The sequence below is a fragment of the Zingiber officinale genome, chromosome 10B, assembly GCF_018446385.1.
Source record: "Zingiber officinale cultivar Zhangliang chromosome 10B, Zo_v1.1, whole genome shotgun sequence".
Classification (NCBI taxonomy): domain Eukaryota; kingdom Viridiplantae; phylum Streptophyta; class Magnoliopsida; order Zingiberales; family Zingiberaceae; genus Zingiber; species Zingiber officinale.
The window spans coordinates 83,244,005-83,271,040 of NC_056005.1; the positions used below are offsets into that span (position 1 = coordinate 83,244,005).

General features: G+C 35.0%; 1 protein-coding gene across 3 annotated transcripts; it reads left to right on the forward strand.

The window, feature by feature from the left end:
* Positions 1 to 376: 376 nt before the first annotated feature.
* On the forward strand, positions 377 to 12,494 carry LOC122030493 (E3 ubiquitin-protein ligase AIRP2-like). 3 transcript variants are annotated; one of them, XM_042589712.1, is made up of 6 exons: positions 377 to 667; positions 926 to 1,019; positions 1,997 to 2,147; positions 2,267 to 2,333; positions 2,421 to 2,655; positions 12,001 to 12,494. In XM_042589712.1, exons 1-6 carry the CDS (start codon positions 655 to 657, stop codon positions 12,209 to 12,211), a joined length of 771 nt encoding a protein of 256 aa, XP_042445646.1. In that variant the 5' UTR covers positions 377 to 654; the 3' UTR covers positions 12,212 to 12,494. The 3 variants fall into 3 exon arrangements, with proteins under 3 accessions (XP_042445646.1, XP_042445647.1, XP_042445648.1); XM_042589713.1 differs by lacking the exon at positions 926 to 1,019 and having other exon boundaries at positions 381 to 667; XM_042589714.1 differs by lacking the exons at positions 377 to 667; positions 926 to 1,019 and adding an exon at positions 1,040 to 1,382.
* Positions 12,495 to 27,036: the final 14,542 nt, after the last annotated feature.

A 27,036-nucleotide genomic window follows, 5' to 3' on the forward strand; every position in this document is an offset into this window, starting at 1 on the left:
TAATCGGGAGTTCGTAATATTGGACCGGGTGATATAAAATTATTAGAACACCTACGTGCCTTAGTAAATCAAAATTCTCATTTTAATACAACAGGCAGTTGGAGGAGCACCATCTTCCAACAAAATTTGACAAATTAACTATTTTCTTTTAGTGTCGGTTACAATGCAGTTTAATGAATCGATCCTTTTCGACCGTTCGAATAGCGCAAGCAGCTTTATTTATACCCGACCTCCGACGACGACGACAAAACCGCCCCCGCCGAAACGTACTTGCTTTTCCCCAACGAATCAAAGCCGTTGCTTTCGATGGGACCCGACGATTAAATATTTCTTGTACAGCCCCCGCCTATTTAGGGTGCGCGTGGAGCTCGAACAGCTGACCCTCTTCTCACTTGGTGCTCTTGCCGTTTACTCTTCGCTCTTCTAAAGCAACGGGAACAGCGAGGAGATAAAACAGAGAGATCGAGAGAGAGAGACTGGCGGAGGAGGAGAAGCGGATCTTTAGGGTTTGGTGGATCGAGAAATTAGGGGGCGGGGGAGGTGGATTGAGTTGGGGACTTGGTCGTCTTGGATGATTTCGGGCGGAGATGGGCTTCGTTCCTATGCGCAAATCCTTCAAGGACTCGCTCAAGGTGCTCGAAGCTGACATCCAGCATGCCAACTCAGTGTGAGTGGAATTCCTTCTCTGTCGCCCGATCTTGTGATCCCCTTCTTGTTCACTTACTTCTGCTTCTGGATTTCCCGTTCCTGTCGGATAAATTGTTGCTTTGGTTGTAATTTCATGGTGGGGCTGATTTGTGGTTTTGTGAATTTTTCCGACAATAGTAGATAATGCTGGTATTTTCTGGTTGTGTTTTCTTGTTCATTCAGTGGGAGGTCGAGAATTACTAGGTGGATTTGACACTTCTTCTTTTACTTCATTCAGTTAACTGTGAAATGGTTAAGCAAATATTGGCTCCTATGACTCTATGCAGTGGTCGTATGAGGGCTACTTGTTTTTGTAGGATGAGCAGTCACAGGTGAATTTTTATGTAACAAGTTAAATTTTGATAATCATCAACGTTGTAAAGTTTTTCTAACAGACGAAGATATTTAAACACACACTTTACACATTGATCATCTGGTTGTTGAAAAATCAATCCCATTGCCGCAATTGATGCAGTTTGATGAACGGGAAGTTAATTTTTGTGCAGTTTTTGGTTTTTGGTAATTCTCAATCAGAATGAAGTGTTGCCGCATTGTATACAGAGGTTTCACTGAATGATATTCCTCAGAGATTATCAATTATGCAAAATTTTTGAAGATAAGAACGGATTGCCGATTACTGCCTATTTCTGCTTGCTTATGATGGGGTTCTGAGGGCATTTCTTTTCAATTGAGTGGTGAGACAGGATGGTGCTACTTTTTCCTACCTATACCAGCCAAATGCCCTCTTTTTTTTTTTCTTTTGTTATTTCCTTCATTTGTTCCTACTTTATCCATTTGATTTGCTTGCTCTAGTCTCAAGTTAGTTTGGCTCATACCCTTTTCAAATCATCCCAAGATATCTCTTTTTTTTCCCCTGATGTGGTTCTGTTCCTGACACTTGTTTATTTTTCCCCCTTATTTACTTATGAAATGACATAGATTGAGGCGCTTCTAGCTTGTTGGTTTAACACCGTAAAGTTTGTGCCTATGATGGCTAACTTTAGTTTGAATACCACTAGATATTATTGTCTGATTGCTTGCTTCTTTGCTATCTCACTTTGCATGTGTAACTTGCAGTGATAGTAGTTCCAAAGATCCAACATTTGTTACATTTATTTGAGAAGTTTATTAATCCTTATCTAGTTTTGTTTTCTTTATAAATAGCAATTCTTATCTCAGTTGAAACTAAAAATTTAAAACCATAGTGAAATGCTTCTTAAACCTAATCAGATCTCAAAAAGGAGAAAACTCGTGGTCTAGTCTTGCTGTTGTCTCCATGTTACAATGTCTAATGTCTGTTGAAGTGCAGTGCTTCAGATTTCCCAAGAGAATATGATGGTGCCTGTCTTCAGATGCGAATGTCATATAGTCCAACTGCACATTTGTTCCTTTTCCTAGTACAATGGACACACTGTAGCTTTGCAGGGGCTCTTGGTCTTTTGAGAATTCTCATTTATAAGGTTGTCATATCCAGCTACTAGTTTTTATGTTATATCCAGCAATGAAAACATATTGAATTTTCTTTCTGTTGTTTCTTCTTCCCTCATCTTTTTATGATCTTTCATTTTTCACTATGCAGGTTTATGTTGATGGAAAAACAACGATGTCCATCCAGGAAAGGAAAGCGAGTATCCAGGAGTTCTATGGTATGCACACTGTCTTTTGTTCAAACTAATGTATCACTGAATATATCAGTATTCTTGATATGGCCTTTGAATTGTGTGTGTATATAGGTGTGATTTTACCTTCTTTAATGCAATTACCCAAAGGCGTAACTGATGTGGAGGATAAAAGACAAAAAACCATTTGTCTGGAAAGATATAGGAGAAGAGAAGATGAGTGCAAGCAGCAAATATCAGAAATAGAAGTCGAAAGAGAGGAAGAATGTGCTATCTGCATGGAGTCCAACAGCAAGGTTGTTTTGCCAAATTGTTGCCATGCTATGTGCAGGAGGTGCTACCATCAGTGGTATGTATTTTTTTCCTTCATCTGAGTTACATCCATGATAGTTCAAGTATTTAAATCTGATAAATGCAACTAACAATTTCATTATAATTGTTTTATGTGCTTGAAAGGTGATATTCTTGATAAATGCTAAGCTGAAACTAGGGATTCTTCCTTTCCCTTCTATTCTTCTCTTCTTTTTGACTTGTAATCTCTTCTCTTTATTTTTTTCCCCTTCTAATAGGGAGGAATGCCATTCAAAAGCCATTGTTGCTTCTATGATTTAAAGTGCTGATCAATATTAGTTGGCATAAAGTGTATCACTATGGGAATATACATTTTCCGTGAAGGTTTCGAACTATTTTAAATACAAGATGTCTAAGGAATATTACTTAATCGGTTTTTGAGTTGATCTCACTAGAGTCTATGGGCACCAAAGCTTCAAAATGACATAAGATATTTATTTTGTATTGGTAAACTATGATGATTAGTCAAGATGTATGTTATATATTTTTTTATTCCTTGTAAAATTTTAATTTAATTGACTTTCTAATTGTGATACTCTTATAAATGTAAGTTGGTCTTGGCATGCTTTGAAGAATGCTGATGCATGCTGAGGTCAATATTACAAGGTATTGAAACCATATTATTTCAAATGATACTTTAATAATAGTTGCTGCGATGGTTTCAAGTGTGGAAGTATTAACCGGTTACTGAAAGTATTTTTATCATTTCGGTAATAGACATATACCAATATTGCATTAGCATCGGTAACATTTTGTTGTCCGTGCAATGCAGTTGCAATAATTTTGACTGTGATAGAATCTAGTACTATACAACAATTAGCCTTGGTAGTGTGTGCAATTAATTCAAGCTGCTCATGTTGTGGTACTTGATCAAGAGGTTGGTGAGTATAGCTGCCATGCATATAAATGTAAGCTAATTTTGAGCTTTTTGAAGGCTTGTTAGTATAGTTGATCCTCCAACGAGCTCATCGTCTTTTGGGAAAGTGGTTTTGAAGGTAGCTCATAATGGAGTTGTGCAACTCACTAGAGTTTGCTAAGAGGCTTTTGCTCTAAAGTTGGGAAAAGATCTGAGCTTTAGGCGTAACCCTGTTGGCAGGGATGGAGCAAGAATTTTCTAGGACGGAAGGCTTTGTTTTCGTCTCATTTGTCTTCAAGAATTCTTAGACTTTATCCGAGTATAAGAAAGGTAACTAACTATCTAAGGAAGATGATGGAATTGTCGTGTGGTTTAAGCTTGTAAAACCTATGATGCAAGAGTTACTGAAAGCTCGTTACAAGACCTGAAAAAGTCGGGGTAAAGCTTGAATAACAAGACATATGGTTCTTGTTGCTTCCTAATTGGTGATTCTCACTAATGAGAAGCAAAAATGAAGAAAACACCCTTCCAAAGTACATAGATTCATCCTAAAACTCAAAAACACCCGTCACAATGACTATTCACAATTAGTGTTTACTAGTACTGTTCACACTGATCATTGTTCATTGTTAAAAAAACTGAAAAACACCACTGAAAATATTATCTTCAAATCCAACTTCTACTTCAAAATTCAAAAACAACTTCGACACTAAGCATATAAATATTGGTGTAAGAGCCTTAAGACCTTCGACCACAATACATGACTTCTAGTTCCAAGAACTTAGAAGACTTTTTTAGATTTAGCCTCACAATACCCCGCTAGGAAATTATTAGTCATTGGTTACATAATGATGATTCACACCTAAATACTATTGTAGACGTACTCCTTACTATAGGATCTGCCTTGGACTCTCAACAACAATAGACAAAATATTTATTAGACAAAGTGTCTCAAACTTTATTACAACAAACTCAGATAATCAGTAATTGAAAATGAAACATAGACTTTTTAAGAGATGCACAAGACTTGTTAAACAGACAGTTTAACCAACTCAATCTACTTAGTATTCCTACCAAGAAAGAAATCCTAAGCCTTTCGAAACTTATTGAAGAAAATAAATCTAAGAACTTTGAACTTCAGTATAAACACTTTGAACTTCAGTCTAGAACGATTCTACTACAAATTAAAGACTTAATTACAACACAGATAGGAGACAATCTTAAGAATTTACATACTACATTTGAAGACATTAAATATAAATGAACAAATTGAATTTTGAAAATACATATTATGAAGAAGCCTTGGACTTTTCCGGACAATTTTCAAAAATCCAAGATAACGACTATTGTAAGCTTGAAGTTACTGGGAAAGGAGATCAAGTTTTACTCTAGCAAAACAATACTATAATAGCACTATTAGTATCATTACACCACCGACTCATGATATTAGAAAAGAAACTACTTCAAGTTGAAACACAAATTCAGAAAACAACCAAGACTACCGAGTGGCGAGAAAGTATAGAAAATTTAACAAAAGACTTAACCAAACTATCTTCAAACGACAATCTAAAACATATTCCTTCTTAACTTATACCACGTAGTCTAACAAGAAATCAAATTGGGCCCTTCACAATGTTCCTCACAAACAGTGAGAGCACAGATGGAAACAAATACAACTTCCTGGTTAGATAATATCATAACCAGAAGACGTAGCAGTACCTCAACCTATCAATTGCAAGATCTTATAGACATAGAAAGGAACTTAATGATCTTTTCCAATGAATAATTAAATTCACTTAATCTAAGAAGACTATATAATCAAGGGATACTATCTTTTTCTATATCACTTTATTGTCATCATAGGACACAACCTCTTCATCTCCCTGATGGAGGAGGAGAAAGATTGAATCTTATGACGAATCAGCAAGAATACTTTTACAACGAAGATATAATTATATTCACCTAGGACTAATTATATTTGGTCTAAGAGGATTAACTAGGAAAAGTATAGGAGCAAAAATATTCCTAGTTCTATATGACATGATGAAAAACTTATTGAGGTAGATATGAATAGCAACATAGGCATTACATATTTTTACCCAAACTTTAATATGACCATTCTAGACTTTATCAAACACATTAAAATTCTGGTCCAAGCCAAAGGATATGAAAATTTCCAAAAACATAATGCCCAAATAGACATAATTTTCTTACGAAAGACTATGACACAAATTAATAATAGTTTTAAGACGCATATCAGTAATAGCATTGAAGCCTTTACATGAAAAGGTATTTACCACCTAAAACCAAAGAAGTTCTCGTTAGAAAACCTAGCAAGACTAGACTGGAATATGAACCTCGTAACTCAAACCCAAACTCTTCAACTTACAGAGCCAATCATGTATTCAACCTGGCTGTTAGGTTTAATGATTATAAACCTTCTACTTCATAAACAAAGGAAAGTGAAGAAACAAAAAACTTTAACTTAATGCATATTGAACTAATTACAGAAGAAGAGACCTTAAAGAATGCAAGACAAACATTACAACAACTAAGGAATCAACACCTTCAATTAGTTTACCAACTTGTATATCAACAAAACAACATAATCTGTATGTTTCAACAAGAACTACAGCACGAGTTTTTTTTATGCTTAGATGAATACGTATACATACGCATGCATAAATTCGGAAGAATTAATAGAACTTGAACAATTTGAGAAACAACAAAAACTAGAGCATGACGGGGAGTTATACCTTGATGAAGACCAAAATATTATTGATAGAAAGCAACCTAAAGAAGTTAACCTCATGAACCCAAGAGAATCTAGTGCGACATCTACCCTAAGACCACCAATAACAACTCCCCCATTAGCAATTACGTATCCCGAAAGTTCAATGGGAACAAAAATACTCCTTACACAAATAATAATCCATTAATTAGAACCATAGGAAAACGAAGACCACCAGAAATCACTTATTTCGGGAAATTTTTTGTAATTTTAATTATAGGAGAATGCGATGACCCTCAACTATATGATACCTACTTAGAACAATAAACTGTCTCAATTCAAAGAGACTATCAAACTATACATGAACTTGACATAGAAATCGGAGAAGCTATGATGAAAGTGGGAGAAAACTACTTAGGCTTAGCAAGAGCTGCATGGGAAGCTTATAAAATAAACTTTTCGGAAGAAATAGCTCGCATAGCATCACAAGGAAATAACATCTTAAATTTCTATTATACTATCCACATACTCTTAACAACAAAAGATGCTAATACATGACTAGATCTACGGCAAAGGGAGACCATGAGAGATCTAGAACAACTCCAACTGTTTAGTTGGAACTCGATAAAACCATTTTACTTCCTAGCACTCACAACAATTTTAGAAAATTACTGTAATCTTGAATTATATGAAGGATTGTTTAGTAAATTACCAGGAGACTTAGGTAAGGAAATTCATAAGGCATGGGCAAACATGAAGGTAGCACCCCAATACGATAATATAGGAGTGTGAATACAATACATCAACTTAGTACTAAAGGAGATAAAAAAATAACTTAAAAATCAATAATACGGTTTTTGTAGCCAAATATATACTCCCAAACAATACGAAGGAAATCAACACCGACAATATAGACCAAGAAAAAGGTCGCCTACTTTCTAGGCCCAAAGTCAGGCCTAAGAAAATGTATTATTTAAGAAAGAGTCCAGAAAAAAAATCATATCTAAATAAGGATAAACATGTCCAACGGTTTAAGCCGAAGAAAACCTATGTGGATACCATCACTTGTTTTGCATGTAATGAACCTAGACACCCGTCATCTACTGGCCTAACTAAGAAAAACTTATATACTAGGGAAGCAAAACTAGTAACATGCACCAATTTGGATTTAGTAAAAGTTCAATCAGATGTATCAAATACTTCGTTTATCTACTCCATTGTGTCACTCAATAATATATAAGAAATCCCATCTTCTTCAGATTATAAATTAGTCAATTCCTTCCTACGTACCCCTTCTAGGATAACTGAGAAATATGGTTTGTATCATGACGATAGTAATAGCCCTACAACTAACTTTGATGACTTAGAAGAGCAATGGGATGATCTATTCCCATCAGAGAATATGGATATGATTTTCCAACACATCTCACATCTAAACACCACAACTATACGACCAAACATGCATGCCTGACTGCCCTCGTGATTGGAACTTAAAAACAGGAACAAATAATGTTCCATGTTTTCTATGCGACTTTTGCCCTGCCATAGATAAACGAGGTACATGCAAACTTTGTTGATGATAAATTTATAACTTATGCCTAGAATAAACTTTTGCTATTTTCATACCCATAACAACTCACGTCAGAAGCAGTACCAGAAACACACTTCTTGAAACAATAGTTTCTGTCTTAGAAACTCGACTTAACCTTCTAGAAGCTAAGCTAGATAGCCTTAATCCCCCGATAGCCTTCACTTCACAAGCTAATAAAGGAAAAGGTGTAATGATTGATCCAGATATGGATCTGGATTTTATCAAAACACCAAGTATTTGTAATACTGGTTGGACCACAAATATACGAGTTTGATGTTTCGTAAACATCCATGGCCTTGAATTTACCCTTCATGCCTTCCTCGATAGTGGAGCTACAAATTCCATGATCGATGAAGCTACTATTTTAGGTATTTTATCACCCGCTCTTATCAAAACTGCTACTCAACCTTTGGTTAGTACTCAGTTTGATGGCTAAAAACTGACTTGTACTAAGTTTGTTACCAAAATACACTTACGATTCTACAACAATAGTGATACTTTTAGTTGGTCTCTTCCTCAAAATTATGAGGGGGCCTCAGACTCCGAAGTCAGTCTCGAGGCACTAGATCGATGAGCAGCAGACCTCCTCGACTCTCCCGTCGGGCTTGGTGCTCTCGCCACTGATTAGAGAGCCACCTCTGTTGGGGTTGCAACCGGAGTCAGGGGTGCTCCTTCCTCAGGTGTTGCCTCAGTAAGATCAACGATGACTACTTCGCATGCCTCCAGTTTTACAACAGTAAGTTTCATCATCTTGTTTAGCAATGCTCTCATCGTGTCGGCTATAAAAAATAACATGTCTTCATTTAGATATCAAAACTTGTGATTATGAGAGTTCTTACCAAACAGAGCGTTGAGGGGAGTCAATCTTAGGCTTAGCCCGAACATATGTAGCAATCTTCCTCGATTAGGACATTGTTGTCGAACTGCAAGCTCAATAGCTTCTGGGATGCACTGAAGTAGCTCCGCTCCAAGTGATAGTTTTTCAAAGCCAGAGGTGGGGGCAATTTTGGCTACCAGTAAGTCGGCTGAGAAATGGAACCTTGGGGTTTAACGAAGAAGAATTGGGGTTTCCATCCCTTGTGGGATGAAGGAAGCTCCTTGATTAGGTTAATCTCGGATCAGAAGTAAAAGAAGAAGACCCCATCCTCCATCTTTTTCGAGTAAAAGAAAAAATGAAAGAAGCGAGGAGAAAGTGGAATAGGATACAAACATTAAAGGATTACCACCCCAGTCAAGATGTAGAAGGAATTAGGGCCAAGCTGTGATAATGGGATACGAAAATATCGCAATACTTCGATGAAGAAAACTAGGATAGGGAAGATTTCTTACTTCCACCATCAAGATTTCTTACTTTGGTGGATGCCATTTTAACTCACCGAGTTCATGCTTAGCTACTATTTTCAACATTAATATCATCTTATCCAATGTCGTATTAGAGCTATCGTATATTTCACCTAATGCTTATACTCCTACATTCTCCTTAAATATATTTTGCTTCCCATCCTTTAATTTTCACCACTTAATTCTAGGAGTCGTATATTTTTTCTTTCTATTGATACTATGCTTGAGACGTATATCCAACACTACTAACCTATGTTTGATAGTTAAGCTTTCTTCCGGGATCACTTTACAATTTTTATAAATCTTTCTATCATTTTTCCTAACCATAAGAAAGGCAATTTGCGATTTATTATTCCCACTTTTGAACGTGACTAAATGTTTTTCTCTTTTCTTAAAAAACGTATTAGCTAATATAAGGTCATATATTATCGTAAAATCTAATATAGTTTTCTCTTCTTCTTTCTCGTTCCAAACCCATAACCCCATGTACCTTCTCATATTCCTCATTTTTTATTCTGACATGCTCATTTAGATTACCTCCTATTAAAATCATTTCATTTGGCGGAATGTTTTGTAATAATTCATTTAAGTCGTCCCAAAACCCTTGATTTGGTAACTTCATCTAATCCTACTTACGATGCATATACGCTAATTATGTTCATAGTTTCTCTCGCCACTATTATCTTAAAGGTTATAATTCTATCCCCTTTTCTAACTACTCTTACAACTTCATCCTTTAATGAACTATTTATAACAATGTCCACTCCATTTCTTTCTTTACTTTTTCCTATGTACCATAACTTAAAACCTGAGTTCTCTATCATATTTGCCTTCTTACCTATCCATTTTATTTCTTGTACACACAAAATACTAATTCTTCTTCTAATCATCGTATCTACTACCTCCATTGATTTACCAGTGAGGGTTCATATATTCTATGTTTCAAATTTTAAAACTCTTGCCTATTTAATACTATACCAAGTTCTCATGGAGATGCAGCAATCTTTGCCGATACGTTACAATCGGACCCTGCAGCATGAACTCTTGCATATTTAATACTACACCCAAGTTCTGGAGATATAGGGGTCTTTGTCGAGACGTTACAGCCAGACCCTGCAATGCGTTCCTTCCGGAGAACAATCTACCATTAGCACAATAGTTTAATGGATCCATTCATTGAACATTTGTCATAGTTTTAACGCTAGCTGACAACTTAATGTAACCGTCCTCCTGTATCTAGGTTTGGAACTGACCATAACTGGTTTGTCATGGGCGGAGTTATATATATATATATATATATATATAAAGTATTGACATTGTATTGGCATGACACAATACGGTACTGAAATCGTACGTTCTGGTTTGTGACCAAAACTCTGGCACGAGTTGAAATTTAAATCATGCATGGAAGCACCGGGGATGATGTCCTGTTGGACAAAAGTTAGGTTCAAACTATTTAGCAATTGGATGATAAATGAGTAAACTGGAAATTGGATTCGGAATAAATGTGTGCTTACCATAGTGGCCACAAGAGCTTCTAAACTAAAGAAAGTTAAGGCAGAGAGATCTTGTGGTAGTAAAAGAGTACAAGTAAAGACCATTTTTTTAACAAATGACCCCATTATCGTCATGTGTGAGAAGACAAAGATTAAAAGAGGGCACAACTTAAGATTGATAATAATTGGTGTGTACCAATTGTTATCCCAAGTAATGTAGGAGTAAGTTAATAAGGATTTTGCATCACATTCCACGTTGTGAAACTTCATACAAGTAACTGATGTGGGAAAAGGTACCCATTGATTTTAAATGGATGGACGATACGTGTACTTCAAGATGGTCAATATTGGAATATGATTAATCTTTGTGCTTTGAGTTAAACATTGAGAACTGAGAAGTCAAATCATGTCCAGATAATTTTAGCCAACAATTGAAAATCATTATAAGAACTGGCTGGATCCACCTTGGCCACATGGTGCATTATTATTGAATAGATACTCGCTTTGAGCCATACAGAAGAAGATTCAAGGTTACATGGAAGAAATAAACTTTTGGACGCATTTAAATCTGCTACACTGCGTTATAGTGCTCAAGTGATTCATAATCTCCGATTCAATCTAGCTCACCAAATATTTTTAACCTCAACCCATGTAGCTCAATATATCTCCACAACACCTTACAGCCCAATTTCAACTCAATCCTTACTGTCAAAATTAATCCAACACCTATTCACTCAGACACTTTCCTCACCTTTCAATCAAACTCAATCTACCACTTATCTCCTAGCAGTTAGGTCGAATTTAAACTGTTACCTCACTTGCATTGGCCAAATGTTCTCCCACTTGATCTCCTCTAGCCAACTTTCCCAATCGAGATCCGAACAAGACTCAGCTGCTAATAGACTCCTATATCATTACTTTGATCTAAATACTTCCATTTTTGCTGGATGTCAAACACAAATGGATATCATTCTTTCTTTGCTATAAAGTCTGCATTTAGTTGGTACCTCAATAGTACTGCTTCATGACTTTGATATGCTGTTTTTCCTCGCATAATTTGCTCAAACTGTGTTCTTGATCTTCTCATTGAACATTAAGATTATATTATAAGTTTATGCGAATCTAATACGTACTTTTAAGCTATATTATCTTATGTGCCATTTAATGATCTACATTTGAAATTTAACTTCACCAAAACACTGGACTAATTTTTATGGAGAAGGTTTTCATTAGTTTGTAACCTAAAATTCATTGGGATATGGTAAATCTCTAGTAAAAAATCATATTTCTCTAGTAATGTTCTTGTTAAATCACACCCTTTGATGCAGGAATGCAAGATCACAGTCATGCCCCTTCTGCCGTGATAGTTTGAAGAAGGTTAATCCAAGTGACCTTTGGATACTCACTGACAGGCGAGATGTAGTTGACATGGCATCAGTGGTAAAAGAGAACCTGAGGTGCCTGTTCATATACGTAGAGAAGTTACCGCTAGTCATGCCAAATTCTGTCGTGAATGTCTATGATTCTCATGTCAAATGATCTACAGGGACACCACTGCTTCTTCACCTATGACTTCTTTTATTCGTTATGCTGCAGCTTGTTTGGAGATTGTTCTCATCAGAGCATGATATTACATTCCTGCTTCTAGGCTGCATCTGATTCCTCAGCATGCTCATTTAAGGAGGTTAGTCTCTAAGGATGTGTATCCCTATCGGTAAATATTTTTCGTTTGTAAGTTGGTTGATGTAAGCAAACAAGCAAAATATATTATATGGAATGCTGCTTTTTTTTTTTGATCAAAATGTTTTGGATGCCTTGCTCATTGGATCTTGTAGCAGGATCACCCAGAGATCAGCAAATTTACAGGTAGAGTTGTGCATTTTTATCTTTTATTGTTAATATTCTTGATACTAGTTCCTTTGAAGGTATGATGCGTATATGTGGATTCCACAATATTTATATTTAGCAAATAATTTGTATTGCACTATCAACTTAAAACCACTTGGATGACATTGAAGACTCGAGCACTAATAATCCTGCAGAAGCAGCCAAGGAAATTAGAATTTCTCAAAGAGTACATTAGATCTCAAAACTTTAAATCCAAACAAAGAGTTGGTTGTGAAACACCATTTCAGGAATGTATTATAGATAGTATATGTTGATAAAACTTGTTGGTGCAACAAGTCCCAACTTGGTTATGTTAAGGAGATTGATGGGGAGATTATTGGTCCAATGAGACTCAACTTGATTTGTTAGATCAAAATGTTTGAAATACAATCAAAGTTCTACTTTAATCTAATTGGATTTTATTGGATTAATGAATTAATCTAATTGTATCTTAAATTTATTGGATTAATAATTAATCTAATATTTATTTGGATTTTTCACATAAATTCGAACTAAATGAAACCTACATTATTAGATAATATTTTAGTAGATAAGATTTGACTACGTTATTAGATAAAGTCTTATCATATAAGATTTGATTATATTTAATAAAGTCTTATTAAATAAAACTTAGTGACGGTAAACATGTCTTATTTGAAAAGATAACCCTAAAAGTTAAAAATTTATCTTTACTTTCATATATATATATATATATATATATATGGTAGTTAGTATTACGTGCATATGATTTTGAGAAACTCCAATTGTACTCGTAAGACGGGTGGTGGTTATGCTCTTGTGGATAACACTAGAGCTGTAAATGTACTGATCACGCTCAGATCGACTTGACTCCCAAATTCGCAATGATTTTATGCATCAAGAGGTAAAATTCTATACGAACGATGTAATTAGAACTCACATGCAGATCTTTGGTGGATTCCCTATACTGCTATCTTTATTTTAATACTTTAATTTGGCTGGAATCCAACAGTGGTATCAGAGCCACTTGTGAATTCGATTACATGTTTGCTTTTATATCAGATATAAATGAACATATTTATCGTGATTCTAGACGAATAATTTATAGGTGTTTTGATTAATCTAGTATGAAACAGTAGTGATTGTAGCTTCATGTTAATTCGATAATATGAATGCTATAATATGATTTCATTCGACTATTCAAACAATAGAGGTTTTATTAATATTGATATCTTTGCGATCATGAGATATTAATCATTCTGTCAATAATCAATATTGTAATTTGATTATAATAATGGATCAAATTGTTATGAATACTTTATGAAATTTGATTGTTAATGTCAAAGGAAAATATGACAACAACTCATTTAATGAGTTAAGGAACCGCCAGGGGTGCTGCTCATTGGACTCTACTAGGGGTGTTGTCCTTAGGACCTCGTGTGGTTATGCCACATAAATCTTCAATAGGAATCATAATAAAAATGATATTATAAAATTGATACATGTGATGTATAACATGATGCATGATTATGACCATTTACTCTGATGTGATTGGATTGTGTGCGGCTGTTGTAAAATTAATATGGCCTACGTGTCGTGCCTTTTATTCTCACATTTTCTATTCTCATCTAACTCCCCTCGAATGTAATTTGAGATTTTCTTTAATTGTAATGTATAAATTAGAATAGTACTGGTATAGTACTAGACTACAGAGTTGTAATTAATGAGAAGGAGACCACACATGCAAATCGAGGAAGCACTTGGAGGAGATGTAGGTCCCTTGGGTTGACAACCGAGGAAACACTTAGAGATGATGCAATTCCCTTAGATTGACCTTTTGAACCTCTCATTGGCTTGAGAAGTATGTTGATATACATCATACTTATGTGATGTATGTTAAATTACTAGAATTAAATCAATTTAAGTTGTCTACCAAAGTTTGATACTCATTATTGTCTTAATCAATAGTAGATAGGTTTACCAAAGTAAAGTGTCTTTATTTATCTTGATAGAATGTGATATGATAATTGTGATATCCAGCTTATCAAACATTGGGTATGACTTAACTAAGTTATCTCAATAAGATTGAGAACTTAGAGGCATAAAATTAGGATATACATCATTAGATGGGAAAAGAACAAATTGTGTTGTTCAACTAAGTATCCAAGAGTTGCATTAGATGAAATTCTAGAAGTTACCTACCTAAATGCCAAGTCTTGGATGATTAGCCAAAGCTAACTCAAGACAAAGTAAAATATAGATCTTGGCTCACTAAAATGTAATCAATATTGAGTTTAGGGCTAGTAGTGTGGGTAAACCATGTTTATCCACATCACTAGCTCCTAATCTCTATTAGTATGGGGTTAGTAGTGTGGGTAAACTATGTTTGCCCACATTCATGACTTACTCTTACCCAGTCTTACAATTTTGTGGGAAAATTATTTAATTAAAGATCTAATTAAGTGAATCTATTTTATGATACTTATTTTTGTATTTATTATTATTGTAGATTACCATGCCTACAAATACTTCAAATACCTTATCGTTATGATATGTCCTTGAGAAGGACATGCTTAATGAAGCTAATATCCTGGTTTGGCATCAAAATTTGAGGATTGTCCTCAAGCAAGAAAGGAAATTATATGTTATTGAGCAGTCCATTCCTGAACCACCTATTTCTAATGCCTCTCTTGATGATAAGGATGCTTATAAAAAGCATCAAGATGATGTATTGAATGTATCATGCCTTATACTTGCCATTATAAACTTTGAGCTTTAGAAGCAACACGAGAACACGGATGCATATGATATGGTTGAACATTTAAAACAACTATATCAAGAGCTAGCAAGACATGAGAGGTTTGAAGTATCAAAGGCCTTATTTTAATACAAGATGGCAGAAGGAAGTCTTATAGGAACTCATGTTCTTAAGGGGATAGGATATGTTGAAAACCTTGATAGACTGAGTTTCGCATTGGGCCAAGAGTTGGCCATTGATTTAATTCTACAATCATTGCTTGTAAGCTATAGTCAATTTGTCATGAATTACAACATGAATAAAATTTACAAATCGTTGCCTGAGATGTTAAACATATTAAGAACTAATGAATTGAATCATAAGAAGACCAAGCCTAATACTATATTGATGGTACAAAAGGCAAAGGAAAACGCAAGTCCAAAGGGTAAGACCTGCAAGGCAAAATCTTCTGCATTGAAATCCAAAGGCGAGGTAGCTAAGGAAGGATCTTGCTTCCACTATGGTCAGACCGGACATTGGAAGAGGAACTGCAAAAGATACCTAGAGGAATTGAAGAAGAAAAAGGAAAGTGAGACTTTTGCCTCCTGTATTGATAGAAGTTAATCTATCTATTTCTTCATCATGAGTATTAGATACCGGATATGTTTCTCACATTTGTACTAATGTGTAGGATCTAAGAAAGCCTAGATCATTAACAAAGAGCAAAGTAGACCTATGAGTTGGTAATGAAGCAAGAATTGCTACTATAGTTGTAGGATCTTGTTTTTTTTTTAATCTTTGCCTAGGATTGTTTTAGAACTTGAGAATTGTTATTGCGTCTTTGCTTTAACTAGGAACATTATTTTTATTTCTTGTTCGGACAAGAAAGAATTTTCATTTATAATAAAGGACAAATGTTGTTCTATTTATTTAAATGATATATTTTATTATAGTGCATAATTTATGAATGGACTCTATGTTCTAGACCTTGAAAACTTAGTTTATAACATAAATGCAAAACAATTAAAATGTAATGATGTAAACCAAACTTATCTTTGGTATTATCGCTTGGGCCATATAAATGAGAAACGTATATCTAAACTCTATAAGGGTGGACTTTTAGACTCATTTTATTTTAAATCATGTGAACTATGCAAATCTTATCTATTAGGAAAGATCACTAAAACTCCTTTTATGAACAAAGCGAACGAGCTAATGAATTGTTAGAACTTATACATAGTGATACATGTGACCCTTTCAATACAACAGTTAGAGGAGGCTACTAGTATTTTCTTACTTTTATTGATAATTTAAGTAGTTATGACTATGTGTATTTGATGAAATACAAGTCAAAATCTTTTAAAAAGTTCAAAGAATTCAAGAGTAAAGTACAAAACCTACTTAGAAAAGGTATTAAGATACCTTGATCAGATCAAGGTGATAAATACATAAGCTAAGAATTTCGTGATCATCTTGTTGAGTTTGGGATCATATCCCAACTCACTCAATATGAAATGCCACAATGGAATGATGTATTAAAAAGGAGGAATTACACTTTATTAGATATACATGGTATGATAAATGATGAGTCATGCAGATCTTTCTTCTTCTTTTTGGGGACATACTTTAGAAACTACTGCTTTCACTATTAACCATATTTCATCTAAGGCAGTTACAAAGACATCATATGAGATATGGACTGGGAAGAGTCCTAAAGTATCTTTTATGAAAATTTAAGGTTGTGAGGCTTACATTAGATGTTAAGTCTCAAAGAAATGATGACCCAAATCTAATGAGTGCTACTTAGAAACAAAGGGATATTACTTTTACAATCTCAACAAGGCAAAGTGTTTGTTGACAAAAATGATATTTTTTTAATAAAGAGAATTTATTTCTAAAGGAACTAGTGTAAGAAAAGTATATCCTGAAGAAATTCGAGAGACACAAATTAGCATAGAGAATTTAATGGAAATTGAATATACACCACAAAGTGTTGTGGATCATGAACTTGTTGCACAATAAGAAATTATGAAACAACAACTTGTTCAATTAGAACAAGCTCTACTTAGATCTAATAGGACATATTGTCAACCTGAGAAGTATTCTCTTCTCTTGTCTAACCATGGTGGTGTAATGCTTGTTGATCATAACGAGCCTACATTCTATCAAAAAGTTATACTGAGCCTAGATTTTGAGAAATGACTAGAGTTCATAAGATCTGAAATGGAATCTATGTATGTAAACCAAGTATGAACTTTAGTTGTCTCACTTGAAGGGATAAACCCCATTGGGTGCAAATGAGTTTTCAAGAAGAAAACTGATATAGATGGTAATGTGCATACCTTTAAAGGGTGAATGGCAGCTAAATGGTTCAAGTAAATTCATGGTATAGACTATAATAAAATATTTTCATCAATTATAATGTTTAAATTCATTCTGATCTTGATTTTTATTGTAGCTTACTATGATTATGAGATCTGACAAGTGAATGTCAAAACTTCATTCCTTAATGAGAGCCTACTCATGGATGTATACATGACATAACATGAGGGTTTGTTGATTCAAATAATGTTAGAAAGATATGTAAGTTGCATAAGTTCATTTATGGATTAAAACAAACTCCTAGAAGCTGAAATCTTCAATTCAATGATGCAATCAAAGAGTTTGGTTTCATTAAGAATGAAGATGAACCTTATGTCTACAAAAAAAATTAAGTGGTAGCACAATTATCTTTCTCATTTTGTATATAGATGACATATTTCTCATTGCAAATGATGTTCCTGTCCTACAGTTTATAAAGACTTGGCTTGGGAATTATTTTTTAATGAAAAACTTAAGTGAAGCTGGCTATATTTTAGGTATTAAGATCTATAAATGTAGATCTAACAAATTACTTGGCCTAAGTCAGAGTATATATATTGACAAAGTACTTAATCATTTTGTCATGTAGAATTCTAAGAGAGGATTAATCTTGCCAATGTCACATGGTGTGAGCCTTTCCAAGGCTCAATGTCTCTCTACTAAAGAGGAGAGGGATCACATGGATAAGATTTCTTATGCATCTGCTATTGGATTTGTAACGACCCAATTTTCCCTATTTCAAGTTCTAAAAGTCCATAAAAATATTTGGAAATACTTTTAAAATATTCTAGAGATTTTTAGAAATTTTTAGAGTATTTTTATGTAATTTTTGGAGGTCGTTTAGTATGTTTACAAAAAGAAAGAAATTTTAACAAAAAAATTGTTGAAGGTGAGACTCGAACCCATGACCTCGGGTCGGACCCGACCTAACTAGACATGGCCAACCAACTGAGCTACGCTCGTTTTGTTAACCAGATATATAGAGATAGATACTTATAGTGTAGTTATAATGGGAATCGGTTTTTTTAAAAAGGATCAAAAATTTTCCCCGAAACCCTATCTGTTCTTTCCCTTCTCCTCCGCGACGGCGCTGCTCTTCCCTTCGGTGAGCGTTCCTTCTCGGGAGAAACCGAAGAAACCCTAGTTTCTTCTCCGGCGGTCGGCGGAGGGTTATTTCCGAGAATCCTTCACATTCTCGTGATCTTCCCGACGTGAAGAGCACGGAGACGCGAAGAAGGCGCTGCGATTTTGAGTCTCGCCGGAACCCTAGAAGCCTCTTCTCTTCTTGGTTGTAAGTACTACTCACCTGTGGTAGGAGTTGCTCCGAGCTTTCGGTTTTCATTCCTTGCTTTCGGATTTTTCTACGCTGAGTAGAACTATATATTAGGGCTTCTCTCCAGGTTCTGTTTATCTAGCCGAATTGCAAGGTTAGGTTTGCTATGCCGAATTTAAAGTGCTAGGGATATAGTTTCTCTTGTTTGGATCATGTGTGCAGAATTTAGGGACTTAGGGAAACATCCGAGACTTGTTTTCCTCTTGTTGTATCTGCCGTGGCATGTTTCAAAGAACTTGGTTTGTTTAAAGTCCGAACCCAAGGATTATACAGAATAGGCACAGCATAATTCAAGTAGTTGTTTTTTTTCCAGCGTGGATGTTCCCTTGATAGTTCTGAGCATGAAAAGGGGCCTTAGTTCATGGGTATAGTTTAGATTCCCTATGGGATTTTGTTTAGTTTCACAGCATGTTTATGTACTTGACTTTCACTGTGTTCGGTAAGGAAATTGGAGGTGCCTTATTTCCACGAGCCTCTTAAAGCATGCCATCTTAAGTCCTTTGCTGATGAACTGTTTCGTCTTTGACATTACAGTTTTGAGTTCTTGCTGTTTCCCAGGAGCATGAGTAGCTTTTAGCTTGTTTCGTGATTCCATACACATGCAATTTTGAGAATTTCTGATACTTGCTGATTATGGTAGTATAAACATGGATGAATACGTGCTGTAGGTTTTAAAGGTGTTTCCTTGAAGCATGGAAACTTAATATCATGAGTAGGTAGTTTAGATATTTCTGTTGTAGTTTCAGAATGTAATTTTGTAATCTTCCTATTACTACTGTAAGCATGAATAGCATACATACCGTGAATAGCAATTTAGTTTTTCTTGCTAACTTTATGTTAGCGTATCAGTTTAGTTTTGGTGCTATTTCATGAAATGAACATCCCTCTAACTCTAGCACGTAGTTTCTATTTTATAGCATGATTAGTAAGCTCAAAGTTGTTTTCTTTTGCTCTATTTTATAGCATGATTAGTAAGTTCAAAGTTGCTTTCTTTTGCTCTATTTTATAGCATGATTAGTAAGCTTAAAGTTGCTTTCTTTTGCTCTATTTTATAACATGATTAGTAAGCCCAAAGTTGCTTTCTTTTGCTCTATTTTATAGCATGATTAGTAAGTTCAAAGTTGCTTTCTTTTGCTCTATTTTATAGCATGATTAGTAAGTTCAGATTTGCTTTCCTTTGCTTTGTTTTATAACATGCTTAGAGAGTTCAGATCTGCTTCCCTTATGTTATTTTTATATAGCATGCTTGGTTAGTTGTAATCCTACACTTGTTAGATATATCTACAGGATTCTAATAAGTTCTAATCAAGGAGTATGAGAAGTATGAGTAAAGAAAAGACTAGAGTTTAGTTAAAAAGAAATAACTAGTAAATTAAAGTAAGAGGCTAGTACCCGACTTCCAAGGTTGTCGTTAAATAAATCCAGGTGACCAATTCCAAGGTCTTGGCCCTGGTAAGACCAAGGTCTTTACCTCATAGGACTAGAGGCTCGCTACCTCAGTCACTATTAGAGAGCGCGCAAAACAAAGATGGTACTAAGCCTGGGGCCAAAGAAGAAGAAAAGAAAAGAAAAAGAAGAAGAAAGTGAAAGAGAAATTAAAAGATTAATTTCTAGTATAAAGATGTAAGAAAATGAAACAAGTATTAAGCTTAGAATCAATAGAAGTTTAGTTCTTTAATTCTGAGCCTACAGTAGTAGTTTCATTATTTTCCTATCAGTTAGTGAGCATGTTTAGTATTCAGCTTTATTTCTATATATCATGAGTACATGCAGTTTTCCTTTTAGCATTTCAGATTTAGTATTGTTGCATTACTTTTATACACTTCGAGTTTTTGTGAGATAGATTAGTACTTACTAAGCGTTTCGCTTATAGTTTTATTTTTTCCTCCTACTGCAGATAAAGGAAAAGCTAAGATATGAAAGGGAGGCGACATGGTGGTGGTGGTGATGAAGGTGTGTGACGACTTGACTATGGAGAGATCCAGAGTTTGCTAGCAAATCTTCAGGACCTATCTGTTTAGAGTTTATGTTTTAGTTCTCCTCTTAAATACTATTATGAAGTTTTGTGAGATTGTGATTGAGTTTGATTCGTATTTGTAGCTTATCATGTTCTACTCTTGGAGTTATGTTTAGTTCTTATTGCTAGACTAGTTTTCGTTGATTATAGTGTGATTTTATTACTGCGTGGTTGTGAAAAATGTGTTCCAGCCGCCTGTGGCTGTGTATATATTGTTTGTATTATGGATTTGGTCACCGGTACAGGGGAGATTTTGCCGTAATTTTTCGGTAGGAATTCCTCTGGATCGTGATAAATCTAACTGATGTTATTAATAGCGTTAGTGACATTAGTAAGTAGAGTATAGATAGGTAACAACTGCCCTTAGAGAGTAGTAGTAAGAAGGGTGGGTTGTTACAGGATTTACCATATATGTTATATACTCATCTTGATGTCTCATATGCATTAAACATAACGAGTAGATACCAATCGAATCCGAGTGAAAGTCACTGGACATTAGTAAAAAATATTCTTAAGTACTTGAGAAAAACTTAAGATTATTTCTTGATATATGGAGGTGAGGAGGAGCTCGTTGTAAATCATTACAACGATGCAAAATTCCAAATTGACAAGGATGATTCAAGATTGCAATTAGGGTATGTGTTTTACTTAAATGGTGGTGTTGTGAGCTGGAAGAGTTCAAAGCAAGACAGTTGTTAATTCTACCACAAAGGCTAAGTATATTACTGCTTCTAATGCAACAAAAGAGGTTGTTTGGATTAGAAAGTTCATTATAGAACTTGGAGTAGTTTCTAGCATAGCTAACCAATAGACCTTTATTATGATAATAACGGGACTATTGCATAGGCTAAGTAACTCAGGTGTCATCAACGATCTAAACATATACTTCAGTGGTTCCATCTCATTCGAGAGATTATCGATAGAGGAGATGTGAAAATATGCAGAGTACCGACAAATGATAACATTATGGACCGACTAACTAAGTCTTTGACATAGAGGAAGTATGATGGTCACACTAGGTTATTAGGCATTAGATACTTTAGTGATTGACTCTAATCATGAGATGATTGATATGAGACTATTGTATCATATTTTAGGGCAACATTTTGTGTTTATTATATTTATATTTGTGTAATTTTGAATAAATATAATAATGCTCTTGAATGGTAGGTTTTGTTTTATAGCATATCAATTAGTTGAATTGATTATGAGAGACTATAGATATATATAAAACATTATTCTTAATTATTCCTAGTCAAATATTAATATACAAGGGTAATATTAATATATTGAGACTAATATATAGGTTAACTGATGATTTAATCTCACAAATCATAGATATAAGATATCAAGTTAAACATATGAGTATATATTAGAGAATATGTACTGAACTGATCTGCGATGAGAATATTTCATGGATTGTTTTATGAGTGTCATAAACATTCTCATAATGACTATTAGCATAGATAGTCTTTTGACTTGAAGTCACTATGGTTCCTAATGTTAAGATCGATTCGGCTGGCAAGAAGGGGTTAATTGCCTACACAATAATAACAAACAAACCTTTCTCGATCTTTTGAAATAATAGGATACTTGTATAAAAAAGAATTGATAAATGCAAAATGAAAGAGGTTACCAATTCTTTACTTGGTTACAACCAGGAAGATTGTTAATCCAAGACTCCGAAGCACTACTCAAATTCTTCTTTCTTCATAGGCGGAGAAGCCTCTTACAAGCGTTGGAAATATATACAGTCGTAGAACACTTAAAGAAACTCGTATACAATTTGTTCTAGACTACTAGGATCAGGGCTATATTATTAGCCCTGTTCGGGGCGTCTAGAAGGGTTCCAGGTGCTTGGAGGGGGATAAAATTTTATCCCTATCGTAACGGCTCGCGCTACGTCGAGTTTGGATAAAAGTCCTAGTCTGCTCCGGTTCCGCTCGCCTTGGTTTGGGTCTTCCGCTCCAGCTTCGCTCACTTAGGTGATCTCGGCCATCCAGAATAGGGCTCACCTGAACCCAACTTTCTACCTTCTAGCAATCTTCCGCTTTGTCTTCTTGTCCCTCGGAAATGTTGTGTGCCTCCTCGTCCACTCGCGTACTCTTCCGCTGCACCTAGTCCCTCAGACGCATCGAGCCTGTTGGCTCTTTTCCGTGCCATCCTTCTCGCTAGCTGCATTTTTTTCTCGACTTCCTGTGCTTCTAAGTTCCTGCATACTTAGACATAGGGATTAAATACCAATAGGACCTAACCTTACTTGGTTGATCACATCAAAACTACCATGGGGGTACTAACAATCTCCTCCTTTTTGATGTGAGCAAACCCAAGTTAAGTTAGGGCAAACCTAAAAAATAGCAGTTATAATTTTTGAACAAAAAAAATTTGCAAGTAAGAAAATCTTAAAAATATGTACTAATTACCCTCCCCTAGATTTAATTTTTACTACTCCCCCTTTTGATCACATTAAAAAAAATGGGGTACTTTTTTTTTTAAAAAAAATGACTTTGGAAAGGTAAATATAGAGTTTAAGGAACAAATGAAAGGTTAAGCTACAAAATTTCTGGTTTTAATAACAAGTTTTTATAAAAAAAAACTTTAAATGTTTAAAAAGTTTTAACAAGGGTAAAAATTTGAATTTTAGGAAAAAATTTCACACAATAAAAACTTACATTTTTATAACTAATTCATAGAAAATTTTCTAATAGAAATTTTGATAAGCAATTTAAAACATTAGTTAAATGCTTCACAGTAAGTCAATTAAACATTCAATTTAGTAATTGGCTTCCCGGCTGTGGCGAAGCACTAGACCTTTTTGGTTATTAGAGAATCAACCACTTCTAGACAAAACCTCTTAAAGAATTTAAATATTTAATTTTCTTTTTGAAAGCCCTAGATCTAACAAGTCATACATCAAAGATAATTTTAATTTAAGCATGATTTTGGAACCCAAAACAGATTCCTTCCTACCGAATTTATCAAAAACTTTCTAGGAACATAGTTCTGTGATATTTTTTTAATTTGAACCTTATGGTATTTAAGATATCAATTTAGGTTTTTTATAATTTTTCCAAGTATTTTGATTAATATATGCAAAGTTTCTTGATTTTTCAATTTGGTCCTTCAATTTTTTATTTTTATCTTTTAATTTATCATACATTTCTAGAGGGTAAATTTTTACTAGGATTGTTCTTAATTCCAAAACTTCTTTTTTTTTAAATTAATATTTTTTGTTTTTAGTTTATATAGGGATCTAGTCATGGATTTAATACCAGAATATAACTAGTTAGGGGTAGTAAACATACCTCACTTACCAGATATATTCTAAAGTTTGTTTCTTCCTCGTCATTGCTATTTTCCTCCGAGGAGCCTCCCCCTTCATCTATGCTCTCCTTCTGGTGGCTTGCCATCAGTGCAAGTCTAGCGTACTCCTCCAGATCTGACTCTGATGACGACTCATCCCACGTCGTTTTCAGGGTTTTGTGCTTTATTGTGGTTAGTCACTTCTTATTTTCCTTTTTCAGCTTTGGGCAGTTATCCTTAATGTGCCCTTATTCATTATAGTTATAGCATCTTATCTTCCTTGTTCTTCTTTTCTTTGTCTGCACTTGATTAAACTTATTAGTTTTAAAAAATTTCTTGAATTTCCTTACCATGTATATTGTTTCATCGTCGTAGAAGGAGTTGTTGGCGTTTGATTCATCCTTCTTGACTTTTAGAACAATGTTATTTGATTTCTCTATTTCTTGAGAATCTATACAGCGAGACTCGTGAAGTTCAAAAGTTGAAAATAAGCTTTCAAGAGTACATACCTCAAGGTCCTTAGAAATGTAGTAAACATCTACTAAGGCTGACCATTCTTGAGTTCTCAGAAAAGAGTTAAGTGCATACCTTAAGGAGTCACGATTTGTTACCTTTTCTCCAAGGTTGTTGAGCTAGGTGATCAGGTCTTTGATTCTTGCATGGAGTTGGGCTACCTTCTCTCCCTTGTTCATCTGGAGGTTCGTCAGTTGGCTTCAGAGGATGCCCCACTTAGCCTATTTGGATTCTGAGGTACCTTTGTGAAGCTTTAGGAATTTCTCCCAGAGATCTTTGGCGAAGTTGTAGCTTCCGATCCGGCTGACCTCCTAGGGCGGAAGAACGCTAAGTAGATGGAACTCTGCCTTTCCATTATCCATAAAGTCGGCTTGCTCCTTCTTCGTCCATGTGTATTCTTCTTTCTCGGCTCTGTGTTGATCCGTAGGTGCTACAAAATATTTTATACTTAAGAGAATTTCAAAGTCGGTTTTGAAGAATATCTCCATGTGTTTCTTCCAAGTTGCAAAGTCTCTCTCAAATTTTGACGGGTAGATACTGGATCCGACCATTTCTTTTGCTTCGGATGGTGGTTAGTCCTTCTGAAGCGGAACCTGACTTTGATACCATTTGTTAGGATCGATTCGGTCGACAAGAAGGGGTTAATTGCCTGCACAATAATAATAAACAAACCTTTCTCGATCTTTTGAAATAATAGGATACTTGTATAAAAAAGAATTGATAAATGTAAAATGAAAGAGACTACAACTTTTTTATTTAGTTACAACCAGGAAGGTTGTTAATCCAAGACTCTGAAGCACTGCTCAAATTCTCCTTTCGTCGTAGGCGAAGAAGTTTCTTACAAGTATTGGAAGCACACACAATCATAGAACACTTAAAGAAACTTGTATACAAGTTGTTCTAGATTACTGGGATTAGGGTTCTATTTATAGCCTTGTTCGGGGCGCCTGGAAGGGGATAAAATTTTATCCCCATTGCAACGGTTCATGCCATGTCGAGTTTGGATAAAAGTCCTGGTTTGGGTGCCCAGAAGGGTTCCGGGTACCCAGAGTCCAGTGAGTCCGGGCGCTTGGACCAAGAAAGTCAACATCCTGTTGACTTTTAGTCCCGGTCTTCTGCTCCGGTTCCACTCGCCTTGGTCCGGGTCTTCCACTCCGACTCTGCTCGCTTGGGTAATCTCGACCATCCGGAATAGGGCTCACCCAAACCCAACTTCCGGCCTTCTAGCGATCTTCCGCTTCGGCTTCTCATCCCTCGGAAATGCCACGTGCCTCCTTATCCGCCCGCGTACTCTTCCGCAGCACCTCGTCCCTCATACACACTAAGCCCGTGGGCTCTCTTCCGTGCCGTCCTTCTTGCTAGCTGGGTCTTTTGCTTGACTTCCTGTACTCCTAAGTTCCTGCACACTTAGACACAGGGGTTAAATACCAACAGAACCTAACCTGACTTGGTTGATCACATCAAAACTACCTTGGGGTACTAACGCCTGCATAAGGAGTTGTGTACTTTAATATCGACAAATGTCATCTGTAAAAAGGTTGATTAGGAAGTCATTCACTGGATATGCAATGAGTTATACGGAGGGACGTAAGTGATGTAGATGTAATTTATCTCTTTTATATAATAGAAGTGATATATGTGAGTCCCTTAATTAAGTAGGACTACTGAAATACATAATCATGCTCAAATAACTCAATATGAGATATTAAACTTATTTGGTTAAGTTTACTTATAGATCAAGAAATACATAGATTGATGAGAGGATGACATGATCTATGTTTCGTAAATCAATCTAGATATCATGGACAAAAGGACTAAGTTATATAATAAAAGTCATAGACAGGTTAGGTTGGATCTACGATATTCTCGTCACTTGGATAACAATGATGCATTGCTAGATACCACTCATTACTTATGTCTTTAAAATGTGATTTTAGAATCACTGTTAACGTTACGAGAACATATTAGGTCACACACAGAGAGTACATCAATTTTAGAGTTTATTTTATTTTAGTATGACTAAAAAAAGTGGGCCTAAGTTTTAAGTTTGAAATTAGTTTTAGATTTTAAACTTATTAGATTAATAGTGGTCATTCATTTAAGGGGAGGATTATTGGGAATAAAATTAAAGTCCCACTTTAATCTAATTGGATGTTATTGAATTAATGAGTTAATATAATTGGATCTTAAATTTATTGGATTAATAGTTAGTCTAATATTTATTTTTCAAATAA

Excerpts from the sequence above, each read along its gene's own strand:
- LOC122030493 (XM_042589712.1), top strand. Across the intron at positions 2,148-2,266 it reads TGAGAATTCTCATTTATAAG|GTTTATGTTGATGGAAAAAC; the intron begins GTTGTCATATCC and ends TTCACTATGCAG. Across the intron at positions 2,656-12,000 it reads AGGAGGTGCTACCATCAGTG|GAATGCAAGATCACAGTCAT; the intron begins GTATGTATTTTT and ends CCTTTGATGCAG.